The sequence below is a fragment of the Haliotis rubra genome, unplaced genomic scaffold (genome assembly GCF_003918875.1).
Source record: "Haliotis rubra isolate DU_JTF1 unplaced genomic scaffold, ASM391887v1 Scf32, whole genome shotgun sequence".
Lineage (NCBI taxonomy): Eukaryota > Metazoa > Mollusca > Gastropoda > Lepetellida > Haliotidae > Haliotis > Haliotis rubra.
Window position 1 is genome coordinate 268,709 of NW_025766991.1, and position 24,936 is coordinate 293,644.

Sequence of the window (24,936 nt, forward strand, 5' to 3'; positions counted from 1 at the left end):
TGTACAGAAAATTCCCATTGAGGGTAATACAGGTTTGTTGTTTTTTCTTCTTCTTCAATTTCTTCATGATCAATGAAAAATATGTCTTTTCGTGCATGGGTCTCTCACACATGACATACTCCTTGATTTCTTGTACCTCGTGAAGAAGTGGTTTTGCAGAATATCAGATTTAAAAAATTGGGAGCAAAACATTTGACACACAGAAACTGAAGTATTTCCTTTTCGCTCAGTGCAATGCATTAAATTAAGATTGTGCACTTAAGCTTAAGACAGTTGTAATTATATCACATCAATGATATTTGAAGAAGTATTGTCATGGAAAAGAAATATCCCAACACAAACCCGTTAGTCTTTGAAGGTTTTGATTCATTTTTGTTATCAAACACTGTCAATGAACAAAAATGCAAGAGCCGCGTATTTCATCTTTCATAATACTCTACAAATTCATGTGACTGCGTTTAGGCTAGGTGCAGAGAGCATCATCTTTGAATCAGATCTTTGTTTAGAAATACGTACATTGTCATATCTAGCAAGCAGACCTAGTGAAAATACTTGATTTAAACAGGATTAAAATTTCTCGAAACACATGTAATATACAATAAAGAATAATATATACAAAAGGAAAAAAGATCAGAAATAGGCTGCGTTATACCAGGGAGACTATACAACGTTGTAGATTATCCCTGGTTATACTTATATAAATGCTTCCCCTTTGTTCATATAATTATTATTGTATAGGCGTTCAGGTACATCGTGTGTTGTTATTTTCATAAATAGAACATAAGTAATAAATTTAAAGTTGCCACCAGATATTGTGACATTAACTACAGAAAAAGTTATTGTTTTCAGTACAGAAAGCTATCTGTGTTTACCGCAAGTTTTCACACCTGTTGTGTGCGCAATATAACCGTTTACCGGTATTTACCGGTTCAGACATGAAAACGATACTTATATTGCGATACGCTGATCAAAAAACCGGTATTTTCACTTGCATTCGGAAAACTTCGTAACACTCGGAAATCTTCGGATATGTCCTTGTTTCATTTGTGCCAAATATTATTCATATTTTTATTTTATCATGATTAAAAGTTGTTATTAAAGCTTAATCAAGCCTAGTGATTTTGTTGTGTTTTTGCTCTATAAATCAAGAATTAACTCGATTATAAGTAGTTTTTTGTTTAAAAATACTTCTGCAATATATTGCAATACATATCGCAATACATGCTTTCGCATCGCAATATAAAAATTCTCTGCAATACCCACCCCTACTGTTGTACCTCCAGGGTTACGTTTGTTGTTGTTCACCGGTAAGCAGCACCCAGCACACGCGGACTAGTTTTCTCACCCAACACAGACATCTCTTCAGAAATGGCAACCAAACCAGTGTGTATCGAAGACTTTAAGAAAATCGCCGAGGCAAAGCTGTCAACGTATGTCCGTGAATATTACAACAGTGGAGCGAATTATGAAGACTCCTACAGAGATAACACGGCTGCATTCGGGAGGTGATACAGTCTATTTATTACATAACTAAACCGGTCGTATATTGATTAAAGATGACAATTCATTTCATTGGTTACGTCGATACAAACATAGATTTGCATGTCTAAATATTAGAATTCATTGCATGATAGCACTGACAGTAAATTATTGACGTGTATACATGCGAAGGGTGGCGGTGTCCTGGCAAATTTACTCCCCGTGGTAATATGATCCATATCCAGGCGTTATTGAACGCTATCCTTTGAATGCTAAATGAAGACACACTTACGCGGCAAACTGAAGCAGCTCAGCCGGGGTTAGTTAATTCGTCATTTGTATGTTTCTATGTTTGTTTCTTGAATCCACTTTTATAGGCCTCTGGGTGTATCATCTATCTTTCAGTGGCAGTGTCTTATACGCTGTTCAAAGTGTCAATGAGAAGACGGATGGATTCCGACGTCTAAATTCCTTCAGGGCAACGTTTCAGATGCTAGTTACTTTTTCAAACCAGTAACAAGTAACAAGAAGCAGCATCAGATACTAGAACTGACTCACTATAATTACCATGCCACAACGCTATTGTAAGGGAAACGGGGGTGTTATTTTCACGTATGGAAAACACATTATTATTAACTCTTAGATTCTTAATGTTTTTATTTTGTTTTTTTTGTTCATAATTAACTGTCACTTGATATCAGTACATGCTCGAATAGTCCAAATATTCGATGCACAATTTTTAAGAAAACGTTCCCAAAATACATAGTTTAGTCATACAATTAACCTTAACTTCAGTGACATGATTTACAGGTCACCATACAGATATCGTCATCGGGTACATGCGTCGAAGGGAAATAGCTCAGAATTATACGTTGACGAGGGAATACGTTGAGTCTAAATTTATTTAGTTGGCTATACAATACATGATAAACAAGTACACAAGACAGCAATGGGCTGGGTTGCTGGCTCTGATATAAATGAGGCGAGCGGAGTTCCAGCTCAACCTCAGGGCATTTCCTCCAAGCGGCATTATCCTGCTCGCGTTCGTCCCTGTAAAAGCAGCTGGAATACCGGACTGCCTGACAGTATACATGTGACCATATATATAGTTATAGACAACAATGGGCAGGTAAAGAAACAATACCTTGGCCTTTGACTAGTTGATGTGATGACAGACACGGCCAAGGGGATGACCGATTAAGGTTATAAATGTCATACACAGTAATGAGTGAAAGTGACGAAGTGGTACGGGTTGGCCGACAAGTCAGTGTACAGTGTGGTGGCGATGAAGATTAAGTATGGAGATCAGCGTCATACAAATAATTGCAACTGCGTCTCACATGTCTTGGCTACATAGCTTTTGGTCTTTGGAAATATTTGGACATGGCTGTCTTGAATTAGTCGATATGACAACTTAATCACTTAGTTTCAATGATACTGTTTACAGGTATATCAAGCCATCATGCAGATATAACCACTTAATTTCAATGATACTGTTTACAGGTACACCAAGCCATCATACAGATATAACCACTTAATTTCATTGATACTGTTTACAGATATATCAGACCATCATATAGATATAACCACTTAATTTTAACGTTACTGTTTACAGGAACATTGTATATCAAGCCATCATATAGATATAACCACTTAATTTTAACGTTACTGTTTACAGGTATATCAAGCCATCATAGAAATATAACAACTTAATTTCATTGATACTGTTTACAGATATATCAGACCATCATAAAGATATAACCACTTAATTTTAACGTTACTGTTTACAGGAACATTGTATATCAAGCCATCATAGAAATATAACCACTTAATTTTAACGTTACTGTTTACAGGTATATCAAGCCATCATAGAAATATAACCACTTAATTTCATTGATACTGTTTACAGATATATCAGACCATCATATAGATATAATCACTTAATTTTAACGTTACTGTTTACAGGAACATTGTATATCAAGCCATCATAGAAATATAACCACTTAATTTCATTGATACTGTTTACATATATATCAGACCATCATATAGATATGACCACTTAATTTTAACGATACTGTTTACAGGTACATGTATATCAAGCTCTCATACAGATATAACAATGTAATTTCAATAATACTGTTTACAGGTTCATCCAGCCATCATACAGATATAACCACTTAATTTCAATGATACTGTTTACAGATATATCAGACCATCATATAGATATAACCACTTAATTTTAACGTTACTGTTTACAGGTATATCAAGCCATCATATAGATATAACCACTTAATTTTAACGATACTGTTTACAGGTTCATCCAGCCATCATACAGATATAACAATGTAATTTCAATGATACTGTTTACAGGTTCATCCAGCCACCATACAGATATAACCACTTAATTTTAACGATACTGTTTACAGGTATATCAAGCTCTCATACAGATATTACAATGTAATTTCAATGATACTGTTTACAGGTTCATCCAGCCACCATACAGATATAACCACTTAATTTCAATGATACTGTTTACAGATATATCAAGCCACCATACAGATATAACCACGTAATTTCAATGACACTGTTTACAGGTATATCAAGCCACCATACAGATAAAACCACGTAATTTCAATGACACTGTTTACAGGTATATCAAGCCATCATACAGATATAACCACTTAATTTTAATGATACTGTTTACAGGTACAAGATTCGACCAAAGTATATGCGAGACGTGTCCAATCGGTCAATGGCGACCACCATTCTGGGCCACAGAGTAGACTGTCCCATCGGCGTGTCCTCGGTTGCAATGTGTCGTCTGGCCCACCCGGATGGAGAGGTGGCTGTTGCCCGCGGTATGTACCCAGCAGGACATGAAGTAGGTTATGCTGTAGGTGATGCTGTTGTCTGGTTGTGTTAGCGCAAGAGATGCGTGTTACGGCATGTTTTGCAGTAAGGAGAAACAAGGCTGATAGGAGTCAATAGAAAGCTTGCGGGTATGTGTAGATACACCCGTTACAGAAGTAAAATACACTACATCGTGTTGTTATTTCATCAAATAGAGGATATTTGTCTGATCTTGCCGAGTGACCTGGTAAAGTTGGTATTTTCATGAGTGGACCACCCACAGGGAAAATGTCAACCATATTATATATAGGTTTGTACATCATTCAACATGTATGACGATGGCCTGTTTTACCGTGCGTGAATTGACATTGTGACATCGATCTAAGCTTGAGGGATACGACGTTCATCAAGCAAGTCAGCCTGTCTCCCAGTTGTGAACAGTACCAGTAAATGTATGAAGCGTACTGAACAAAGCATCATAACTGAAGAGTGAGTGAGTGAGTTTAGTTTTACGCCGCACTCAGCAGTAATCCAGCTATATGGTGGCGGTCTGAAAATAATCGAGTCGGTACCAGACAATCCAGTGATCAACAGCATGTGCACCGATCTGCGCAATTGGAAACCGATGACATGTGTCACCAAGCCAGCGAGCCTGACCACCCGATTCCGTTAGTCGCCTCTTACGAAAAGCTTGGGTTACTGAAGATCAATTCTAACCTGGATCTTCACGGGTCATAGCTGTTGCACGTAAAATATAATTTAGAGTGTAAAGCAACGTAATTTACTTTGCTACCTAGATTTATAATATTGACGATGTCTTAGCTACAATTATTTGTTTGTGTATAGTAATTACCCTCTGTTAATTTCGGTCTGATCTTAAGTGATCGGGTAAATAGTATTTTTATGTCCCTAAGACTTGCATCACTTTGGGCTGACCTCCCACATGGACCTATGATATCTGTTACTGATATTTTTGAAAGCTTCGATAAACTGTACTTTCTCATACTCATGAACATCATGTCTGCAGCTTGTGCCCGGCTAGGCCGATGTTTCACACTCTCCACATCTGCCACTACCAGCCTGGAGGAGATTGGGGAGAAGGTTCCAGACTGTCTGCGATGGTTCCAGATCCACATCCTCACAGACCGAAATATGCTGACTCAGCTTGTGCGGAAAGCAGAACGTTCTGGCTACACGGCCCTAGCGCTAACTGTTGACTGCCACGTGCATGGACGCCGCCATGCCGAGATGAGGAACCACTTCACGTTGCCAGCTCCTTACAAGTATGTTCAATATGTAATACGTGTTTGTTGTCTGACGTCGCACCCAAACATATTTCAGCTATATCATGGTGGTTTGCATCTGGAGCAGAACATCCAGTGATTGAGATCATGAGTATCGATCCACGAGGCTTACGATAACATGCATCACCCAAGCCATTGTGCCTACCCACCGGAACCTGTTAGTGGTTAGGTACGATATACTTTGGTAGCTGAAGACCAATTCCAACCTGGATCTTAGGGGATCGAAATGTTTACGTGTTTCAACAGTTAAGTACAGAGAGCCATTTACATGTACAACACAAAACGTGCATAATTCTGTTAGGTGGGAAGTAAAGACACTCCTCATGATTTTGTTTTCTTGGCCTGAAGGAATTCACATCTCTTTTCAGGCTGGGTGTGTTAGAGGGATTGAAGTCGCGTGACGGAATGACTGATGAGGAGAGGGAGGGAGGTTGGAGCAAGTTCGTCAACAACCTCTTCTCCTCCTCCGCAACATGGGAGGACCTGCGATGGCTGAAGACAATCACCAGACTCCCGGTGGTGGCCAAGGGTATTGTAACAGGTATTGGAAACATACATCTAGGCGGGTATAGAATTACGAAGGAATGATTATGAAGAGTTTTAATAAAGATGTTGCGGACGATGCAGTATACACTTTGGTACCGTATCGCTATGTTATTGAGGAATGCTCCTCGCGATTCGGAGGAGTAAATATCAACTGTTACTGAATTACCTTGCCCACGATATTGTCTGAACATAACCATGCATGTGTCCAGGTGAGGGCGCCCGGGAAGCTATTGAGGCCGGTGCCGATGCTGTGTGGGTGTCTAACCACGGGGGTCGGGAGCTGGACTGTGTCCCCGCCACGGTGAGAAGAGGGTTGGAGTTTTATTATGTCGGACCCCTGCCTAGTCAGTAAACAATAGCAGATTTGGTTTTCATTAATGTGTGATAAGACTCCTATTCCGTTTAGGGACAGCAAGTGACAGATGAAGTGCTGAGATGCTGAGCTATGTCACTTCCGTGTTCACAATTAATCAGGTGTTGTAGTTGGACCAGGCGACAAAATGGATCAGGTGGTCAGGCTCCATGACATGGTTGAAAGGATGCCCTCGTGCCCTGACGGCGTTGATTGTTGCCAATGAGATCGATCACTGGTTTGTGTGGTCCAGACTCGCGTATTAATAGACAACAGCCATATAGCTGGAATATTTCATGTATTAAACAACCAACTAAACCAACGAAAGAGACAGGGGACTCTTTCAAGAAAACGTTTACTTATGTTGTCAGAAACAATTGAGTAAGGTTTAGTGACTTTATCCAGACAGTCAGATCTACCCCCACAGATACAGCACACAGATTGACAAATGGCGCTTCTGTGAATGTAGGGCTGTATTTATCGTTATTCCACTGTAGATGGACGCCTTGCGAGAGGTAGTGGAGGCTGTTGGTGACAGGTGCGAGGTGTACCTGGACGGGGGAGTCAGGAGTGGGCTGGACGCTCTCAAAGCCATCGCCATGGGGGCACGGGCCGTCTTCGTGGGGAGGCCGATCCTCTGGGGTCTAGCTCATGCGGTAGGCCACAACAGAGTGTTTGATTGAGAATGACTTAACAGTCATGGCGTCAATACGAAAGTCAGACACATGTAATACTGATCTCGAGTTTGTATCCACGCTGTATGGTTTTTTACATTTTTGTACAAAACGTTAGTTTTTGTTTGAAATGTTTACTGGTCAGAACTAAAGGAAACAATGAATTAAGCTGACGTACTAAAGACAGTACACACCTGGTGGAGGATTAAACCGATGTTGACCTGTTCATGACATGCCCCTTATCGATATGCCCCAGTGCTGACAACATCCAGTCCTCTCATCACTGTGTTCCTGCTGATGCAGTGACCCAACGCTGTTGATGCTGATGACGTCAATGTTAGCATCCAGTTGCTCTGATAGAGAATATGTGGGCGATGGTCACTCTCGGTCTTCCAGTTCTAGGACTGTCAGATGTCTGTCCAGTCTGGTTGACGCGTCTTATGATGGCCTGCCTTGTACAGCTGATCCTTCTGACAATATGTCCGTTCTAACGCCCCAGTCTGCGAAATTCTTCGATCGTTCTCGCTTCTCTGCTGATAATTTTAGCATTTTGATGCGTGCCTTTAAACGATATACAGCTAACAATCTTAGTCGACTGCATTTAATACTGTTGGCGCATAAGATACACATGTGAGTGAACACAATCATGATTTTCATGATATCTTATGAACAACTCTGTGAAGGATATCTGAGAAATAATCCCCAATACACCGGGTGTGTACTTTCTGTTGTACGTGAGTTTACAAGACGGTGTTGTTGTCCCTTAGGGAGAAGAAGGAGCAGAGAAGGTGCTGCAGATCCTGGGCGATGAGCTCAACACGGGCATGGCTCTAGCAGGTCAGTCGATGGTCTCTTTGACTGTTATGTCAAGCTCCAGTACTGTTATTCACATAATTAAACATCACAATTAATCACTGAAACATTCGTAAGTTCACTTTTGTATGACTGAACTTGCCTTCAGCGGATCACGTTAGCTGACTTGGTTGATGAATGCCATCGTATCCCAATGGCGCACAGCGATTGCACTGCATGTACAGTGCAAGATTTTGGACCAGACACAATACTGTACAGAGCCCCATTACATAGCTGAACTATTGCTTCATGCTTTGTTAAACAGCAAACAAAAACAATTCAAAGAAATAAAAGTGTGGTATATATCATTATGTGTATTTTTTATAACTATCTGAACCTCATAAAAGTTTTTTCCTAAGTATTCTAGGCACTCTATTTTTATTTACTTCCTTTTGAAGGAGATCGTGTGTTATGTTATTAATTTATCACTTCGGCCTTCTCTCAACATCAAACTGACACAAGCCTGATATATCTAAAGTCCGCCATATAGCTGGAATATTGCTGCGAGCAGCGTTAAACAGCAAAACACTGATAAACATGTATCTGAAATATTGTTTAAGGCAGCGTAAATCCAGTCTCCCTCACTCGCTCAATATTTCAGGGGCCTCTAAGGTAAGCGAGATCTCTCGAGACATGGTGGTTCACAAATCCTACTACAGCTCCAAGCTCTGAGTGATGACATATGGCATACTACACCCTTTAGTTTGTGACAGGGATGTGCGGGAAGAACATCATCACCCACACCACTGGCTTGTTTCTGACGATTCCTCTTCCACAGAAGCGTGTTAAACTCTTACAGATCTTACTGATTTTAGTGACGGGTTTTGTTTATTTGTGTAAATATGTTGAGCAAAGTGATATCAAAACGGCTGCAGCTTGAGTGTTCCACGGATGATGATTCCGTGTTGCAGTTAGTCCTTTCACGGCATAGACCGTGGCTCACAAAAATCAGTGGATTGTCAGGTCTGGACACGATGACTTGTAGACGACAATAGGCGTAACAAACCTTTGAGTCACAAAATTATGTATTCCATGTGTTATAGTTTTTGCATCTACATTGAGTTTGTAGGTGGACTACATGAATGGCTGTAGGCGCTGTTCGCCTTTCTCACATGAAGATCTCTTCCGGTTGTATATTCAAGTAAATCGCGATGATATAAGTAGTATTACGGGTTTGATAAATGTTCATGATTGACTGTGAAGAATATACATTGTAACTGTGTTCGAAATAAAGAAACGCTGAATGGGTCGGCTTTATTTTTCATTGGTAGTAAACTTGACTGAAATGTTGAATGGGGATTTTATGTTTTGAACGTCCGAAAGTATTTGCCTTAAAGCATGCAGATAGTGTCATCTTTGGCCACTTTTGGCAATTGTCCAACAGTATAACTGCTGGGGACACCAGAAATGAGCTTCGAACCCGTGTGGAGAATCAAAACTGGATCTCTCTCGGGACTAGTGGACGTGATAACCACATTATTTGTTTTCTTGTATATCATTAGAGAAAACTAACCCAGAGATGTACACAACATTGATACTGATATATACGTGTGGGAACAGCTGTCGACAAGGCCTGCAGATGCTAACACCAGATGTTCGTCTGTATATTGTTTTATAAGTAACAATGGAACACGGTGTAGGCAATGTAGAGAGGTTATCACGCGAGTGGGATTGTTGTTATCTTTGTATTTACATCACCTTTCGCGGCACCATGATACAAGTAAACATTTCTTACATGTTTCAAATCGAAATGTTCAGAATTGTTAAAGGATGTCAATAATATCGTGCATAAAACTATAGAATATACCCTGCGTTTATTTAAGACCCCGCGTCTATTGCTTTCAGATAGGTGAGGTGAATGGGGATTACGTCGCACTTAACAATATTTCGCTCATATGACGACGTGCATGTGTGTGTATGTGCGGCTGCTTGTACTAGCCCAGACTTAAGCTGGTTTTATAGTGCTAGCTCACTGAGATACCATGCTGCAGTTAAGGATGAATACCCCACTCAGACACATTATACTGACTCCGAGCCGACCAGTCCCTGTTGTACCCTGCCGAGCGCCAGGCAGGGATCAACAAGTACATCTTAACATCTTTTGGCATGACGCGTCCGGGGATCGAACCCGCGACCTTCCGCTCTCTGGGCGGACGCTCTAACCACTACACCACGGAGGCGGTCTGTTTTCAGATAACCTGTATCCTCACGTTTAATCGAGGGAGTACAGTAAACTGAATAAACAGCGAATGAATGTAACATATGCATGCCTTGTTGTCTCTGCTGAAGCATGGCCGTGATTATTCATATGTAGGTCTTACAACGATAAACATGCTATTGTGTCACATGCAAGTCTGTGCAGTTCGGGACAGACTGAGCAGTTCGAGGTACACCGGTGCCTTTCCAATACATGCTATATTTGTAGTTCGTCTGTTCTAAAAGCAAATGGCGAGCGAGCTAGTCTGTGTCAAAGATTATCAGAAAGCAGCGGAAACGAAGTTTTCGAGTTACACCAGAGCATACTTCAACCACGGAGCTAACAATGAAGACACGTACAGAGATAATACCGAGTCCTTCAAGAGGTAGGCGTGTTGTGCATGACCTTTGTCATATACTACTGTATTATCATGTCTAAACATCAGGCATGTATTCCTCCAGATAGATTTCATGGTAAAACTTGTAAAGATGTTAGCGCAATACAGTATACACCTTCCTACGCATTAACCCTTCATTCAATCTCCCATTATGAACTTTAACATTTGTAGTCACATGTCAGCCTTGAAAGCCTGTTTTGAATACCGTAGCAACTCTAAACGTCGCTATTCCCTGAGTAAATGTAGGCACTTTTAAAAAAAGAAAATAGTTATAAGTAGATTATAAATGAATACATCCCATAAGACTGAGCACGTCAGACATAAACTACGATAATTTTTTAAGAAATAAACAAGACGACAACGACAGTCCTGCATCACTCGAAGCAGTTCATAAATATTGATATCACATGAAAGAAACTGAATGTAACGTGGAGCCAGATGCTGTCCTATATATGCATGAACAATGTATAACAGGACGATTCGGTTACAGACACCGAAATTAATTAGTACCCCATATATACTGACGAATATAAACTCTTCCAAGCAAGAAACGTACAGGCCAAAAATAAGGAAATGTATTCAACGTATTTTTAAAAGTGTACATAAGTCGATTTACTTTGAACGAAGATGAAGGAAATTTGACACACGGATGAACATATGTATTGTTGTCATTGACAGCATCAATTCAGTTCACTCACTGCACATGTGTGGACATAGGGGGACGTTTAGGTCAGTACCTGGTGACCCACTACTTGCAGTCGTCACTGCTCAACACCGCCTTGCACAAGTCGTCCGATATTTGCTTGGGGAAATCTTTGCAACAGCAGACTGGGACTCCCCTGCTTCCAAACGTCCAATGGCGATATTTCGGTCAGTAACATTCAATCTTGGCATTTTTTGTATCTTCGTTTACGTCGGAAATGTAATGAAATGATGAATTTGGTTTGGCCTTATATAGTCGATGTCTCTACTCATGTTTCCAGCACATTGCACGTGCATTACATGGAAAACCTTTTCTGCATGCACTTTTCATGTATCGTTTTTAATTTTTATGAGAAATTTTTATGCAATACACAACAACCACGACATGATTAACGGGATTCAAACGTACGAATTGTCTAAATGACGATTGCTGTCAAAATATATCGAAATGAACTGCTGAAAACGCCAGTGCGTTTCTTTTTTTGAAGAGTGTATGTTATATTTATTGCATTGTATACTAGGCAGCAAAAGAAACGTCAGTTTGGAAATCTCCTGCGCAGAAACGTATAACTGTAAGTTCATTCAATGTGGTGATTGTATATTTTTGACAACATCTCCAACTTTACCTGAGCAAAGACATTCCTTCCCAAACTCAGAATGGAACCAAGGAAATGGTCTCAAAAACGCAACTTGATCTCGGAGATGGTACGGTGTTCTCCATGTTTTTCATGCAACTCATGCTGTACGTGCTGTTCACAAGGACCAGCCCTATAAAATCCACCCCCAAACCTGGTTGAAACATTAACATTACAACGTCGGCAGGATGCCGCGACTCACGACAGCACAGAGGAACCAGGCGCTAGGAAGCCTTGAAGCTGGCCACACTGCACACGCCGTTGCCAATCACTTCTAGGTCAACGTTCGGACCATCTACAGGCTGCAGCAACGTTTCCGGGCCACCAACACCACAAATGATCACCCCGGTACTGGCAGACCAAGGGTTACCACAAAATGACAAGACCGCCATGTTGTTCGACAGCATGTAAAGAATCCCTTCATGCAGGCATCCGAAACAGCACGCAAGACAGTGGGAACACACGGAAGACCAATCAGTACTGATACAGTACGCCGACGTCTTAACAGCGGGAACCTCCATTGCCGTAGACCTTACCGTGGACCTATCCTCACCCCTCGTCATCGGCGTGAACGTCTACAGTTTGCCCTACAACACCCAAACTGGCGATACAGGCAATGGAGAACTGTTCTGTTCACAGATGAGAGTCGGTACTGCGTATCAACTGCAGATGGCAGAACAAGAATATGGCGACGATGTGGCCAGCGTTACTCAGACCAATGTGTTATGGAAAGATACTCATGGGGAGGTGCAATGGTATGGGGTGGAATAGGCCTGAACCAGAAAGTGGGTCCTGTGGTGTTCCAGAACCTTGGTCCAGAGAGAGAAGGCGGCATCACAGCGGTGCGCTACATCGACCAAACTCTCAGACCCCACATCATACCACATTTCGCCCGTCACCGAAACAACATTTTCCAGCTTGATAACGCCCGGGCCCATACTGCCAGAGCTACACGGGACTTCCTACAGCAGAACGGTGTCAACATTATGCAGTGGCCAGCCCTTAGTCCTGATTTAAACCCAATTAAACATCTTTGGGATGAAATTCAGAGGAGACTGAATAATGTCATACCATGGCCGAACACAGCCGATTTATTGCGCCAGTCTTTTCTCAGAGTCAATCGATTGGTGCACTCCATGCATAGACGCTGTGCTGCAGTTATTGCCGCTCGTGGCTGTCACACTAGATACTGAAGTCAAGAGTGGACAGCAAATGTTCACGTAATGTCTTGAAATTGTGCTGAGTTATTCATTGATGTGTCAAGATACTATACACAAAAACATTTTTGGATCCGCTTATTATGTCCTTTTCTGTAATGATTTGATTACAGTGCCTGTCTAATTTTGAATTCGTACAGACGTTTATTTTGCTGCTGAATGTACATTTATACTGGACTTGTAACTGGAATATTTACCAGAATCGTGGCCAACTGGTAATATATTAATATTTACACCCTTTTCTAGCCAAAGGGTAACTCTTCTTATCCCCTTACATATCGGCTGATTTTCTGTATTCAGGTATCCGATATGGCGTCACGGGAAACATACAAAAGAAACCTAGCTGTTGGTTTAAAATACAGATCACAGTTTATGGTGAACTTTTTAGATCATATTCACCTCATGAATTATCCACGTTTAATATGCGATAAGTTATTGTAAGTTATTGGTAAGTTTTCTAAATGATATAATTGCATCCTCTGAACAGTATTTTTCTATTCCCTAGTATCTTGGCTACATTATGTAAAATATAATCTTTGTAATTCGTATATTTGTATATTCTTCACTTAATATATTTGTAAACCTTCATATACATTCAAAACCTTGGACATTCACAAACGTTTAATTGACGGTAAAAATACAGTTTCTATAATTTTGGACAAATGTTGTGAAAAATTCACCAAAAAATGTGCATTATATAGTCATAATGGACTTGCCTTCTTCTGAAATCTTACTACTTCTGTCAGATGACACCTATGTTTTGTTTTACAATAAGCAGTCACAGACTCTGGAATTTGACTAAACCTCAAACGGGAGGAGAGAGTGTGGACCTTAGGGTATTTCACAATTGACTAGAAGCGAATTTTGTATGTTTAAATGCCTATTCTTTAACTAAACTTTTTACTGTACATGGACAACATGGTAGAAACCATCAATTGTTATATAACACAATAGAAACAAGTTAGTAAAGAACAATAATATGACTCTCAAACAGTACATTGCTATCTTGCTGTGCATGTTGTAGATTGGAATATTTGTTACACACATAGTGTCAATGCTATATTTAAATACTATATTTCTTGTACTACATGCACTTGTTAGAGGGATGAAATGAGGTTCGAAGTAATTTAGATATCTGCCTTTTCATATTTATTTCAGGACATCCTGCATGTTCGGCGAACGATAATTATTATGTGTTTAAAGCATATGGCTAAATTATATTTTGCCAGTATTTTCTGGCAAAAATATTTAAGTAATCTATCTATATTTTTTCATCCCATTTTGTTGTCACCAAGGCTTTAAATGAAACCCAAGGTCCATAATTTTACTTATTTTGTTGCCAATATCTTCAATTCAGTTCAATTGTTTATTCAAGTATAAAGGCCATCGGCCCATAAACACAACTATAGACATTTTTTTGGCGAGATTAAACATTAAGGGTTGTCTTTGTTTTAAGAAGTGGAAGTTTTACAAATTGTGAAAAGTTATAAAGAATAGTATTATTTGTACAGGTGAAAATTTTTAGTGAACAGAAATGTTAACATTTGCAAGACAGTGTTTTGGTAGATGTACAGTTCTTAAAGTATCATAAGCTGGGCAAATAGGACAGAAATGGTATTCGTCTTCGAACCTATGGTAATCACAGACTTGGCATATTCTTTCTTCGTACAGTAATCCTTCCCAGCGTCCGGTATTAACTTCAATGGTAGTTCTGATGATCTAAGAAGGAAAAATAGACGTCGGTGTTCTCGTTTAGGTAAAGTCGACAAGTAAAATTCTATGTTCAGTAAAGATTTGAAATGTTGATATGAGTAAAGTTTCTTCGACTCTGTGATCCGTGTGTACCATTCTTGCTGGTTACAGTCTTCAAGTCTCTGTTTAAAAACGTTTATAAATAATTAATATAGCAAAACCTCTTGGTAAAGCCAGACTGATCCAAATCCGTACATGAAAAGTAATTCCCGAATATCTGTCACCCAAGTTCTTCTGTTCTGATAGTCTAGGGTCTTTAAATAGAGATATACTTGTTTCGGATATCTGTGACGAGGCATTGATATCAACTTTAACCAGAACTTGATCCCCCTTGCGTGATAATCAACAGCAATGTCGTAACGTCCACAATCTCCTAGAGCTGCTGCTTTTGATACATGTCTTCCGGCTCCCAGGACATATCAGAACTTAACATGGAATTGTTCAATCGTAAACCTATTTTCAATCCCCAAATTTCGGCTCCATACAGAAGAACTGGTTTGATCTGAGTATCGAACAACTTGAATAATAAATGAGGTGACATTTCTCAATCGTTGTTGGAGAGTCTTGATATTAAAGAGAGCCTTGTTTGCTTTAATGGTTAGCGTGCTTACTGCTTTACACCTTGATAGTCGTGAAGGAAATATATAATTAAAATATGTTATAGTCCTTATTTCTTTACTTCCATACTCCATTTTTCTACTTGTTTTACAAGGCCTCCTCTTCTGAAAACTATTATATCCGTCTTGTCTAGATTGACCTCAAGTCCCGATTTAGCACAGAAAACTTGCAGCAAATTTATCTTTCTCTGATGGCCAATCACACTATCGTCAAATAGACATAAATCATCTGCGTACAGAAGCATGAGAATATCCAGAAATTCTTGTCCAATATAAATTCACTATAAATAGTGAGAACAATAAAAGGTTGAGTGGGCATCCCTGTCGTACACCAGTGTTTGTGTCAAATACAACAGTAATAGATGAGTTAGATACCTTGACAGCAGCTTTTACATTTGCATAAATTCTTGTAATATTTTGAAAAATTTACCATGAATGCCTTTACCATGTACCAGTGTCAATGACGGTTTATACTGTCAAATGCCTTTCGGAAGTCGACGAACAAACAATAGAATCTTCCATTCCGTTGTGATAAGTATTTCTGTGCGAGTCCCTGCAGTGTGAATATATTGTCCATAGTTGAATATCCGGATCTAAATGCAGCTTGAGACTCCGGAAGCTGTTTAAATACACCACAGAAGTGTTGCATGCAGCAGTTTAGAATATAAAGTAAATAGTTTTCCGAATATGTCCATCAATGTTATTCCTCAGTAATTGTTTACGTCATTGACGTTCCCCTTCTTATGTCGTGGCTTGATAAATCCTGACGACTAAGACCTTGGATAAATACCAGACTGAAATATGGAATTAAATAATTCTGTAATATATCTTAGAAGTATGTTTTGACACACTTTTAACATCTCTGGGAGGATCCCATCTAAACCAGCTGCTTTGCCGTCTGTGAGATGTTTTAATGCACTTACAAAAACTTCTGCAATGTTCTAATTAAGTATGTTATTTATATCATCACCACAGTTTGCTTCACGCAAGCGTCCTCGTGCCTTAACTATAATAGTTCAGGGCGAAAGTGTGCTTTATTACACTAATACATGGTGCCATGGTGGTAGAGCGAACTGCATTTCTTTTCTAAGATGCCAAATTTAATACTCTCTAAGGATAATTACGATTAATCTAAGGCAGAAAACAAACGACGGTGTCGGTGACCTAACTTAAGAATCCTCGCACAGGGTTAACTGGCGCGCTGTTCTATTGATGTGTCTGGCCCCCTTGTGGGTGGCTTTCACTCTTCCATTCAATATATGCAGTCCAACAGTAGTACATAGCTCAATTAAATCTATGCCATATCGATATACAACCTCGTCTTTGCTGCGTCTTGGAGTTTGAAATGTTTCAGCAATGTATGACATGTCTTCCAGAGATGGTATATACCGTGAGTTGTCATCTATGATAGCATCCTGTAGATGACCTGATCTAGCATTCACATCTCCTATAATCACAGTTAACACATCACCAGCTGAAGCTTCATCACAGCCAATGCCCTTTTCTGGCCTGGTATCACTTTTAAGAGAAGAGTTTATGGGGTGAATGTATATAAATCCAAACAGGATATAATGTGAAGTACCCAATACACCTCTGTCCATTAAAACAAATATACAATCTACAAATTCTAAATAATTTGTTAAAACACTGTGGTCAGGAAAGGGGCGGTGGGGGGGTAGCCTTGTGGTTAAAGCGATCGCTCGTCATGCCGAAGACCCGGGTGCAATTCCCCAAATTGGTACAATGTGTGAAACCTATTTCTGGTGTCCCCCGCCTTGATATTGCTGGAATATTGCTAAAAGCGGCGTAAAAAACCCAACTCACTCACTCACTCACTGTGGTCAGGAAATGTCTTTTCAATATCACTTCTGGAAAGTTGTTCCATACCTCAACAAAACCGAACACACAATGTTTTTTTACAAAAGTTTACATAGTTTATTATACAGTCCACAAACATTCCATGACATGAACGTAAGGATGTGATCGGTTACCTTCGTATCTCTGTACGGTATTACCTGAGCCGGGCCACCCCACTTTTTTTTTAGCTCGTGCTGTCATGCACTACACCCGGGGCCTGGCCTTGTTTTATCACAACTAGGGAATCCTTCATCATGTCATATGCGTTGTATCGATCGATGTCAATTTGTCGCCGATAGTTTTACTCGATGTCTGCAAGTTGTGAAACTTGTAGACAAGGTACGCACTATATCGAGGACGGCCTGGACAGATTTGTCACTTGACGATGTAGCTAATATATTGTTAATTGTTTTTCAGTTCCCTTAGCACCAACCTGGGCTCTCGTTTGTACACGATATTTTGATCTGCACAGGTTGAAAAGTTCCGATCGATTACCCTATGCTATACCGGACACACTCCCATACTGCTGTGGTGTTTATTGGGGACTTATGAATCTTCTCTGATCTGTTATTCATCTTTTTGTGTCGCACTTCAGCTCGACTGACTAGTCAATCCGCCATCTTGCTGGTAAATTGTGTCCAGTTTTCTGCATCCGAACTACAGTTTTGGAGACAAAACATTCCGTGCCTAATGGACTGAGTATATGTCTTCTTCTAGGTACAAATTTCGGCCCCAGTACATGCGGGATGTATCACGCTGCTTCTTGTCCACCACTGTCCTTGGACACAGGGTCAGTTGCCCTATTGGTGTCAGTCCCATGGCCGGTTGTACCCTGGCACACCCAGACGGAGAAGTGGGCATAGCTCAAGGTATGTGTCTATAACTGTGTCTGTCCCATGGAAGTGGGTACATTGATTCACCCAGACGGAGAAGTGGGCATAGCTCAAGGTATGTGTCTCTTTGAGTCAGTCCCATTGTACATTGACTCACCCAGACGGAGAAATGGGCACAGCTCAAGGTATGTGTCTATCTGTGTCAGCCCCATGGAAGTGGGTACATTGGATCATCTAGTCGGACAAGTGGGCATAGCTCAAGGTATCTGTGTCAGTCCAATGATCATAGGTAGATTAATTCACCTAAAAGGAGAAGTGGGCATAGATCAAAGGTATTTCTGTTTCATATACAAGCCATCATCACTGTTACGCAATTAATGTGAATCCTTACATCTTGTCTTCACTGACATCAGCATGTTATATCTATTGTGTGTATCATCATAATATTCTTACAATCATACAATCATTACAAAAATGATTTATAATGTCCACTACTTGTAGCTTGTTCCAGCATGGGCATGTGTTTCACACTGTCGACATCTGCCTCCACGGGTCTGGAGGAGATTGGGGAGAAGGTTCCAGACTGTCTGCGATGGTTCCAGATCCACATCCTGAGAGACCGAAATATGCCGTTCTGCGGAAAGCTACACGGCCCTAGCGCTAACTGTTGACTGCCACGTGCATGGACGCCGCCATGCAGAGATGAGAAACCACTCCCTAGCACCTCGTACTTACAAGTTCGTAATACACCACTTTACATTTATAAATCAAATTCAGATAATGTACTAGTATGCTGCATTCGAAAATCTATGAAATATTGTCTACCGGAAAATGCGGTACGTACAGAATGCCTGGTTATGTATACGTATTGGCTGAACTTTCATTTATTGTAGCATTAGCTGAGACTGGAATATAGGATATCATATTTGATTTTTTTATATATATCATAACAAGTCCTGTTACAATGCTGGAGGTAGTATTGCAAACGTGCATGCATGATACTGCCAACCTCACTTTGGTATGTGGGATTCGTGAGTATATTTAGGACTGGGTTATTTGGGACTTAGCAGTGTTGTCCCTTGCAAACGAACACGAATTTGTAATGGTGTACGTAAAGAATTCCTTTGTGCATTCTTTTTCTTCGATCTTTTTCAGCAATTAAATTTCACAAGTGTGATTGAAGGGAGGCGGGGTTTGCACCCTAATGTATGATGTTTTAATTCAGATCATTAATGGTTATATAAAACACCATACCAAAGGAACAGCTGGTATGTGTTATTGAAGGTATACAGGAAGTTGGGTGAATGTTGAGTTGTTCAAATGCATTTGTATGTGTGGCCTCCACACCGGGAACATTGGCCATTCAGTCTCGGCCTGCGTTCTTTCACCTTACCACTACTTGCACCATTTCGACTTAGGCAGAATTATGTGTTGCCGTAATAAACTAGTGAAATGAAATGAATCGAAAGACTCAACGGTGAATATAATTGTCCAATAACGTGAACTGAATTATTGCGAAGAGTTGATGACAGAACCTGAAACATTTCAACGCAGTAAGGTCCGTAAGTAGGTCACGGCACTTCGCGAGACCTTAGTACTTCCGGTGACAAACAACCTTTCATACCTTTTCGAATGGTCTCATGGTTGTTAGTTGAAAGTAAGGAACCGATAATCCTTGTTGGAATAACAAATTTCCGATCTAACCAGCCCTAAATTAGCCAACTATTACGACTGTCAACAGCTGTGACAGCCAAGCATGGTTGTACACTTGGTCCGGTCTAGTCATATTTAGCGGTCGCGCAAATTTGAAACCCGAACTGTTTCTTGAATATACGCACGTGACCAGAAATCTGGTACCGGAGGTAAGCTAGGGCCCCGCCTCGCATATCGCAAGTTGGCGCGCGTAAAGGGAGCTGGGAATGAGCTTACTAGAGACTTACTAAATGTAGGACTCTTTGTATGGTTAAATTTCATGTTAACTAAAACACAGTGCACTGTTTCAGATTAGGTGTGTTCGAGGAACTTAATTCGATGGGCGGCATGGCAGACAGGATTGAGAAAGACGGCTGGGTATCATTTGTCAACAACCTCTTCTCACCCGATGCAACGTGGGACGACCTACGCCGGCTCAAAACCATCACTAAACTCCCGATCGTAGTGAAGGGGATTTTGACTGGTAAAATGGAGGTTACTCTAGTTTATTTGTCAAGAGCTCGGAGCCGTATTAACTTTAGCTTACTCTAAATTCCAATCCATTATTCGAAACGCGGGCCTCATTCCCTTCGCCTCTGGACGGCTTAGTTTAGTATGCTGTACAGTATTAAGATGGCATGGATATAAAACATCAGCTATATCAGACTCTTATTGGTTGGAGGCGCAAATATAGGACCATGTTTCCTCCGTCCGTCACTAGTTCTTCATTTCCAGACATGGTAAGACATGACAAAGACCTTTGATATGAAATGTCATATACTGGATATGATAGTACCGTATTTGCGATGCGAGTACCGATCTCTAATAGAACCAAGTCTCTAATAGACGGAGATATGGTCATCGTGATGCTCTTGAAATCAGCCTCACCCCACCAAATCATCTCACGTCCTTCTCACTAAATTCCTTAATTTACTCAGGTGCCTCCAACGTTACTTTTTAAAGGCATTTCTTGTTTCAAAACTTTATCCCTTGACCCAGGCATTGAAAGACAATATATCGCCTTCAGTGCGACCACTATGTGAAAAGCTCTGCTCCCTTGAATTTGAAAAAAGGAAATGCCTACAGTATATTAATTTGAAATATGCACATGTGCATAATCAGATTTACAACTTAGTATATGTAAACATTGTGTTGTTCCATTTCATATTCACTAAAATGATTTTACTTACATCACCCGTGCGTCGTCAGACATTAGAGAAAAGAAAAAGTATATAACGGGGTAAACAATTGCCAACGTACATGATTGAGGAGACATCACGAGAACATTGAAATGAGTGTGATTTTAATAATGTGCTCGCAGTCATGTTGTTTTACAAGAACATTTTCTATCATAACAAACCCCAAATTCATTTCTCTACCCATATTCGCATGAAGATATGCAAAGACTAAACTCTTCCTCCCTACCCCTTGTCCATGAAGCAGTAGTAGATGTATCTATGTTGCAAGGTGAAGGAGCCCGGGAAGCCGTCGAGGCCGGTGCCGATGCAGTGTGGGTGTCGAACCACGGGGGGTCGGGAGCTGGATGGGGTTCCAGCGTCGGTAAGAAGATAAGGGAGTGGGGAAGTCTCGACTCTTTCTAAATATCAGTTCTCTCATTTAACTATAACAATGAACTTCGTTATTTGGTGGTGGTATTTTTTGTCAAACAGCAGGTAAATAGTAGAGCATAGGTTTGAACAGTTCAGAGCATGTTTAAGCTTGATTGATCCGCCATAATATGCCCCGTCATACTGATCTAGCGGCATGCTCCCCCCAACCCATCCCCCCAAAAACAACAACAAAAAGACAACAAAACAAAATAAGAAAGCAAACAAAACAACCCAAAACAAACAAACAAAAAACAATAACGCCCCCCCCCAAAAAAAGAAAAAGAAAAAAGGAGATCCAAAACAACCCAAACAACAATAAATGGTCATGTTATCTGCATTGTTCACTCGATAATGACTATATATTGCTCTATTAGGTAACATGAACTCTCGCTGTTTATGAGTTGTCATATCAGAGAGTTATCTCTCCCTGTAGATTGACGCCCTGCGAGAGGTGGTGGAGGCTGTTGGTGACAGGTGCGAGGTGTACCTGGACGGGGGAGTCAGGAGTGGGCTTGACGCTCTCAAAGCCATCGCCATGGGGGGCTAGAGCCGTCTTCGTGGGGAGGCCGATCCTCTGGGGTCTGGCACACAAGGTATGGGAGCAAGTACAGATAAATCGTCTGGTAGGAAGAGTGTTATCAACAAGATCAATGCGTCAAATGAATATGAATAATGATATGAAATCGAATAGTGTACTGTTAGTGGTTAATCTACTCTGGAAGTTTTATATTATTGAAAGGCATACCCTTTCAATATGTCTTTGTATGTTTCTCGTCGGGTTACCGCACAATACGAATTGCATCTTTTTAATATCATGTACGTATAATGGCTCTTCTCAGAATTGTTATCTTGTTATATATTTCTCAGGTGAAGAGCAGTATGTCTGTTAGGACTAGTACACGACTTTTATCGCTAATATTGATGATAATTAAGCTTCTTATACGTTTTGTTCATCTGTATGTATTTCAGGGTAGCGAGGGAGCTAAAAATGTGCTGAAGATCTTGGAGGCTGAATTTCGGACAGGGTTGGCACTCTTGGGTTAGTGCCTTTTACTTATTGAGAACGTTTGGGATGGGATTGAGTTGTTTTACGCCACTTTCAGCAATATACCTGCAACATCATATACGGTTTTCTAACGTTTTTACCAAAGTGAATAACTAGGGAAATCTCGGTACATCGTTTCATTTCTTCCCTTCTATTCAATCGGAAAAAGTGATGGTGCTTCACTTAAATCCCTAAAGAACCTGTCAGTGATGAGACGCCTAAGACAGGATCTGAACCCGTCGTTAATGTTAGCTCAGCTGACATGTGGAAAGTTGTCTTCAATACTCCGCCGCTGCCTCGTCTGTATTGTAATTGTGTTGTTGGATCGGCCCTAGTTTGGGTCGTGTTGCTTTGTCTCCTGTTACCAAGTATGAGTACGGTGTTATCAATGAATTGTCATAATTCAATATTGACCTGAGAAATGAACACATATCATGGTGTTATTTTCAGTAATAACACCACTGTATATGAAGCAAAGCTATTTTTCCGTTTGTATGTCAGAATGCTGGTTTCATGAAAAGGTGTTATTAAACTTGTCAATGGCAATTTAAGCCGAAAAATACCGATCCCCTGAGCTGGTGCAAACATTTATAATATATGTTTATTTCAGGTGCGTCTCGGATAAGCGAGATCTCGCGAGACATGGTGGTTCACCAATCACACTACAACTCCAAGCTTTGACGTTATTTTACATTTCACCATTGCTTCCTTTTCTAATGAGTGTAATTCATTATTCCCTGCTTTCTCCAATATTTAAGCATAATCATGTCCTGAGAATGAAAAAATGTAAATCGACTGCACAGCTGGTCAGGGAATCTGTTTAGCCCTTTATAAAAATCCACATTCTGCTCTTCCTAGTCCCTAATGAACGAATATAAACACCTCGCACCTGTCACCAATGATATTTTCCAGGAGAGATAACTCTCTGATATGACAACTCATAAACAGCGAGAGTTCATGTTACCTAATAGAGCAATATATAGGTGTATTTTCCAGTGTTATTTTAACAAAAATATGTCAAAGCACTTCAGGTTAATGTATTACCTGGAAAAATCGAACAACTACACTATTAGTTAAAGCGAACTGAAAATACAATTCACAAGCCTATGAAGTTAACGTCATCTGTCATAATGGCAGACAGTCACGCGAAATTCTTTGGATAAAGGCATCTGTTTATGCCTCTCACAATCTAACAGGATTTTTCGAAGGGTTTTGTCGGTTTTATTCTGAATAGATATTTTGACAAAATATTATACTGGTTAAGATACAGCTACATGTCATCAATAATCTGCAGGCATACATGATATAAATGAAAAGTTAACAGGTTGAATGAGCCCTTCGAATGTATTTTCTGAACGATACAAGATTTCTGAAAATCTGAGCTGAAATGTTACCCGTTTTAGAATAAATTACCTGCATTCACAGGACGCACAAGATGAAATTCATCTTTTAGTAAAGTTGATATGTATCGGGAATAGGAAATATAACGTTCTCCATCCTTAAAGATCTTACGATCTCTACATGGAGTGCCGTCATTGCGTTAACCACGAGCTTGTGTTTAATGACATGTAATGAAATAAATAATGGTGTTTGATTTTGATTTTATCTTATGTACCAGTATACAGATGGATTAGAAAGATCACGAATATTCTCTCCGTTGTCTGTCTTTTCAAGTTGTTTGATTCTTCTTTTCATTTTGTAAACGAGATACTCTGTAAAATACACTTGTGATGAAGTTTACTTAGATGTAAGAACATGTATTCTCTTTGTGCATACAATGCATTGAAGACAAAACCTGAAAAAAAGTACTTTTATGTATTCCGTTGTTATTTTTCACTACACCGCCATATAGATGGAATATTACTGAGAGCGGCGTAAAACTAAACTCACTCACTCACTACACCTTGTACGATCTTCAGATCATTCAGGGTGTATGGGTCAGGGTGCGTTCCTATATATTAGGGTTAGATTTTCCTTAAACTGAAAAGCGATTAAACGGAAGGGAAAATGCAAGTGGAATTTGGTTAAAGACCGAGAATGAGTTCACAAATCGTTTGTCATTTTCAGTATGAAAACGTTAGGTTTAATATTATACTAACCATCAAAAGGGCGTGTGTGTACCTCCACCCACCGCACTCCACAGCCAACCGGTTGTATTTTCTCCCCTACAACTATAAGTCCTTGTTCTCCCGTTGGCTCCAGCTAGATCATGAATGACCGCCTCCATGTAGTGGTCGGAGAGCGAAAGGTCGCGGGTTCGATCCCCGGCCGCGGCCAAAACACGATAAAATATGGTACTTGTTGGTTCCTGCCTGGCGCTCGGCA

The 24,936-nt window shown here is 40.2% G+C and overlaps 1 protein-coding gene and 1 pseudogene across 1 annotated transcript; both read left to right on the forward strand.

The window, feature by feature from the left end:
* Positions 1 to 1,294: 1,294 nt before the first annotated feature.
* LOC124283655 (hydroxyacid oxidase 1-like) lies at positions 1,295 to 9,306 on the forward strand. The gene is made up of 8 exons (XM_046719648.1): positions 1,295 to 1,505; positions 4,186 to 4,337; positions 5,357 to 5,612; positions 6,002 to 6,174; positions 6,389 to 6,480; positions 7,029 to 7,187; positions 7,973 to 8,042; positions 8,659 to 9,306. Exons 1-8 carry the CDS (start codon positions 1,369 to 1,371, stop codon positions 8,727 to 8,729), a joined length of 1,110 nt encoding a protein of 369 aa, XP_046575604.1. The 5' UTR covers positions 1,295 to 1,368; the 3' UTR covers positions 8,730 to 9,306.
* A 1,062-nt stretch (positions 9,307 to 10,368) lies between these two features.
* Positions 10,369 to 23,518, forward strand: LOC124283656 (annotated as a pseudogene).
* Positions 23,519 to 24,936: the final 1,418 nt, after the last annotated feature.

Excerpts from the sequence above, each read along its gene's own strand:
- LOC124283655 (XM_046719648.1), top strand. The coding sequence starts at position 1,369 with ATGGCAACCAAACCAGTGTGTATCGAAGACTTTAAGAAAATCGCCGAG. Across the intron at positions 5,613-6,001 it reads ACGTTGCCAGCTCCTTACAA|GCTGGGTGTGTTAGAGGGAT; the intron begins GTATGTTCAATA and ends ATCTCTTTTCAG. Across the intron at positions 6,481-7,028 it reads TGGACTGTGTCCCCGCCACG|ATGGACGCCTTGCGAGAGGT; the intron begins GTGAGAAGAGGG and ends ATTCCACTGTAG.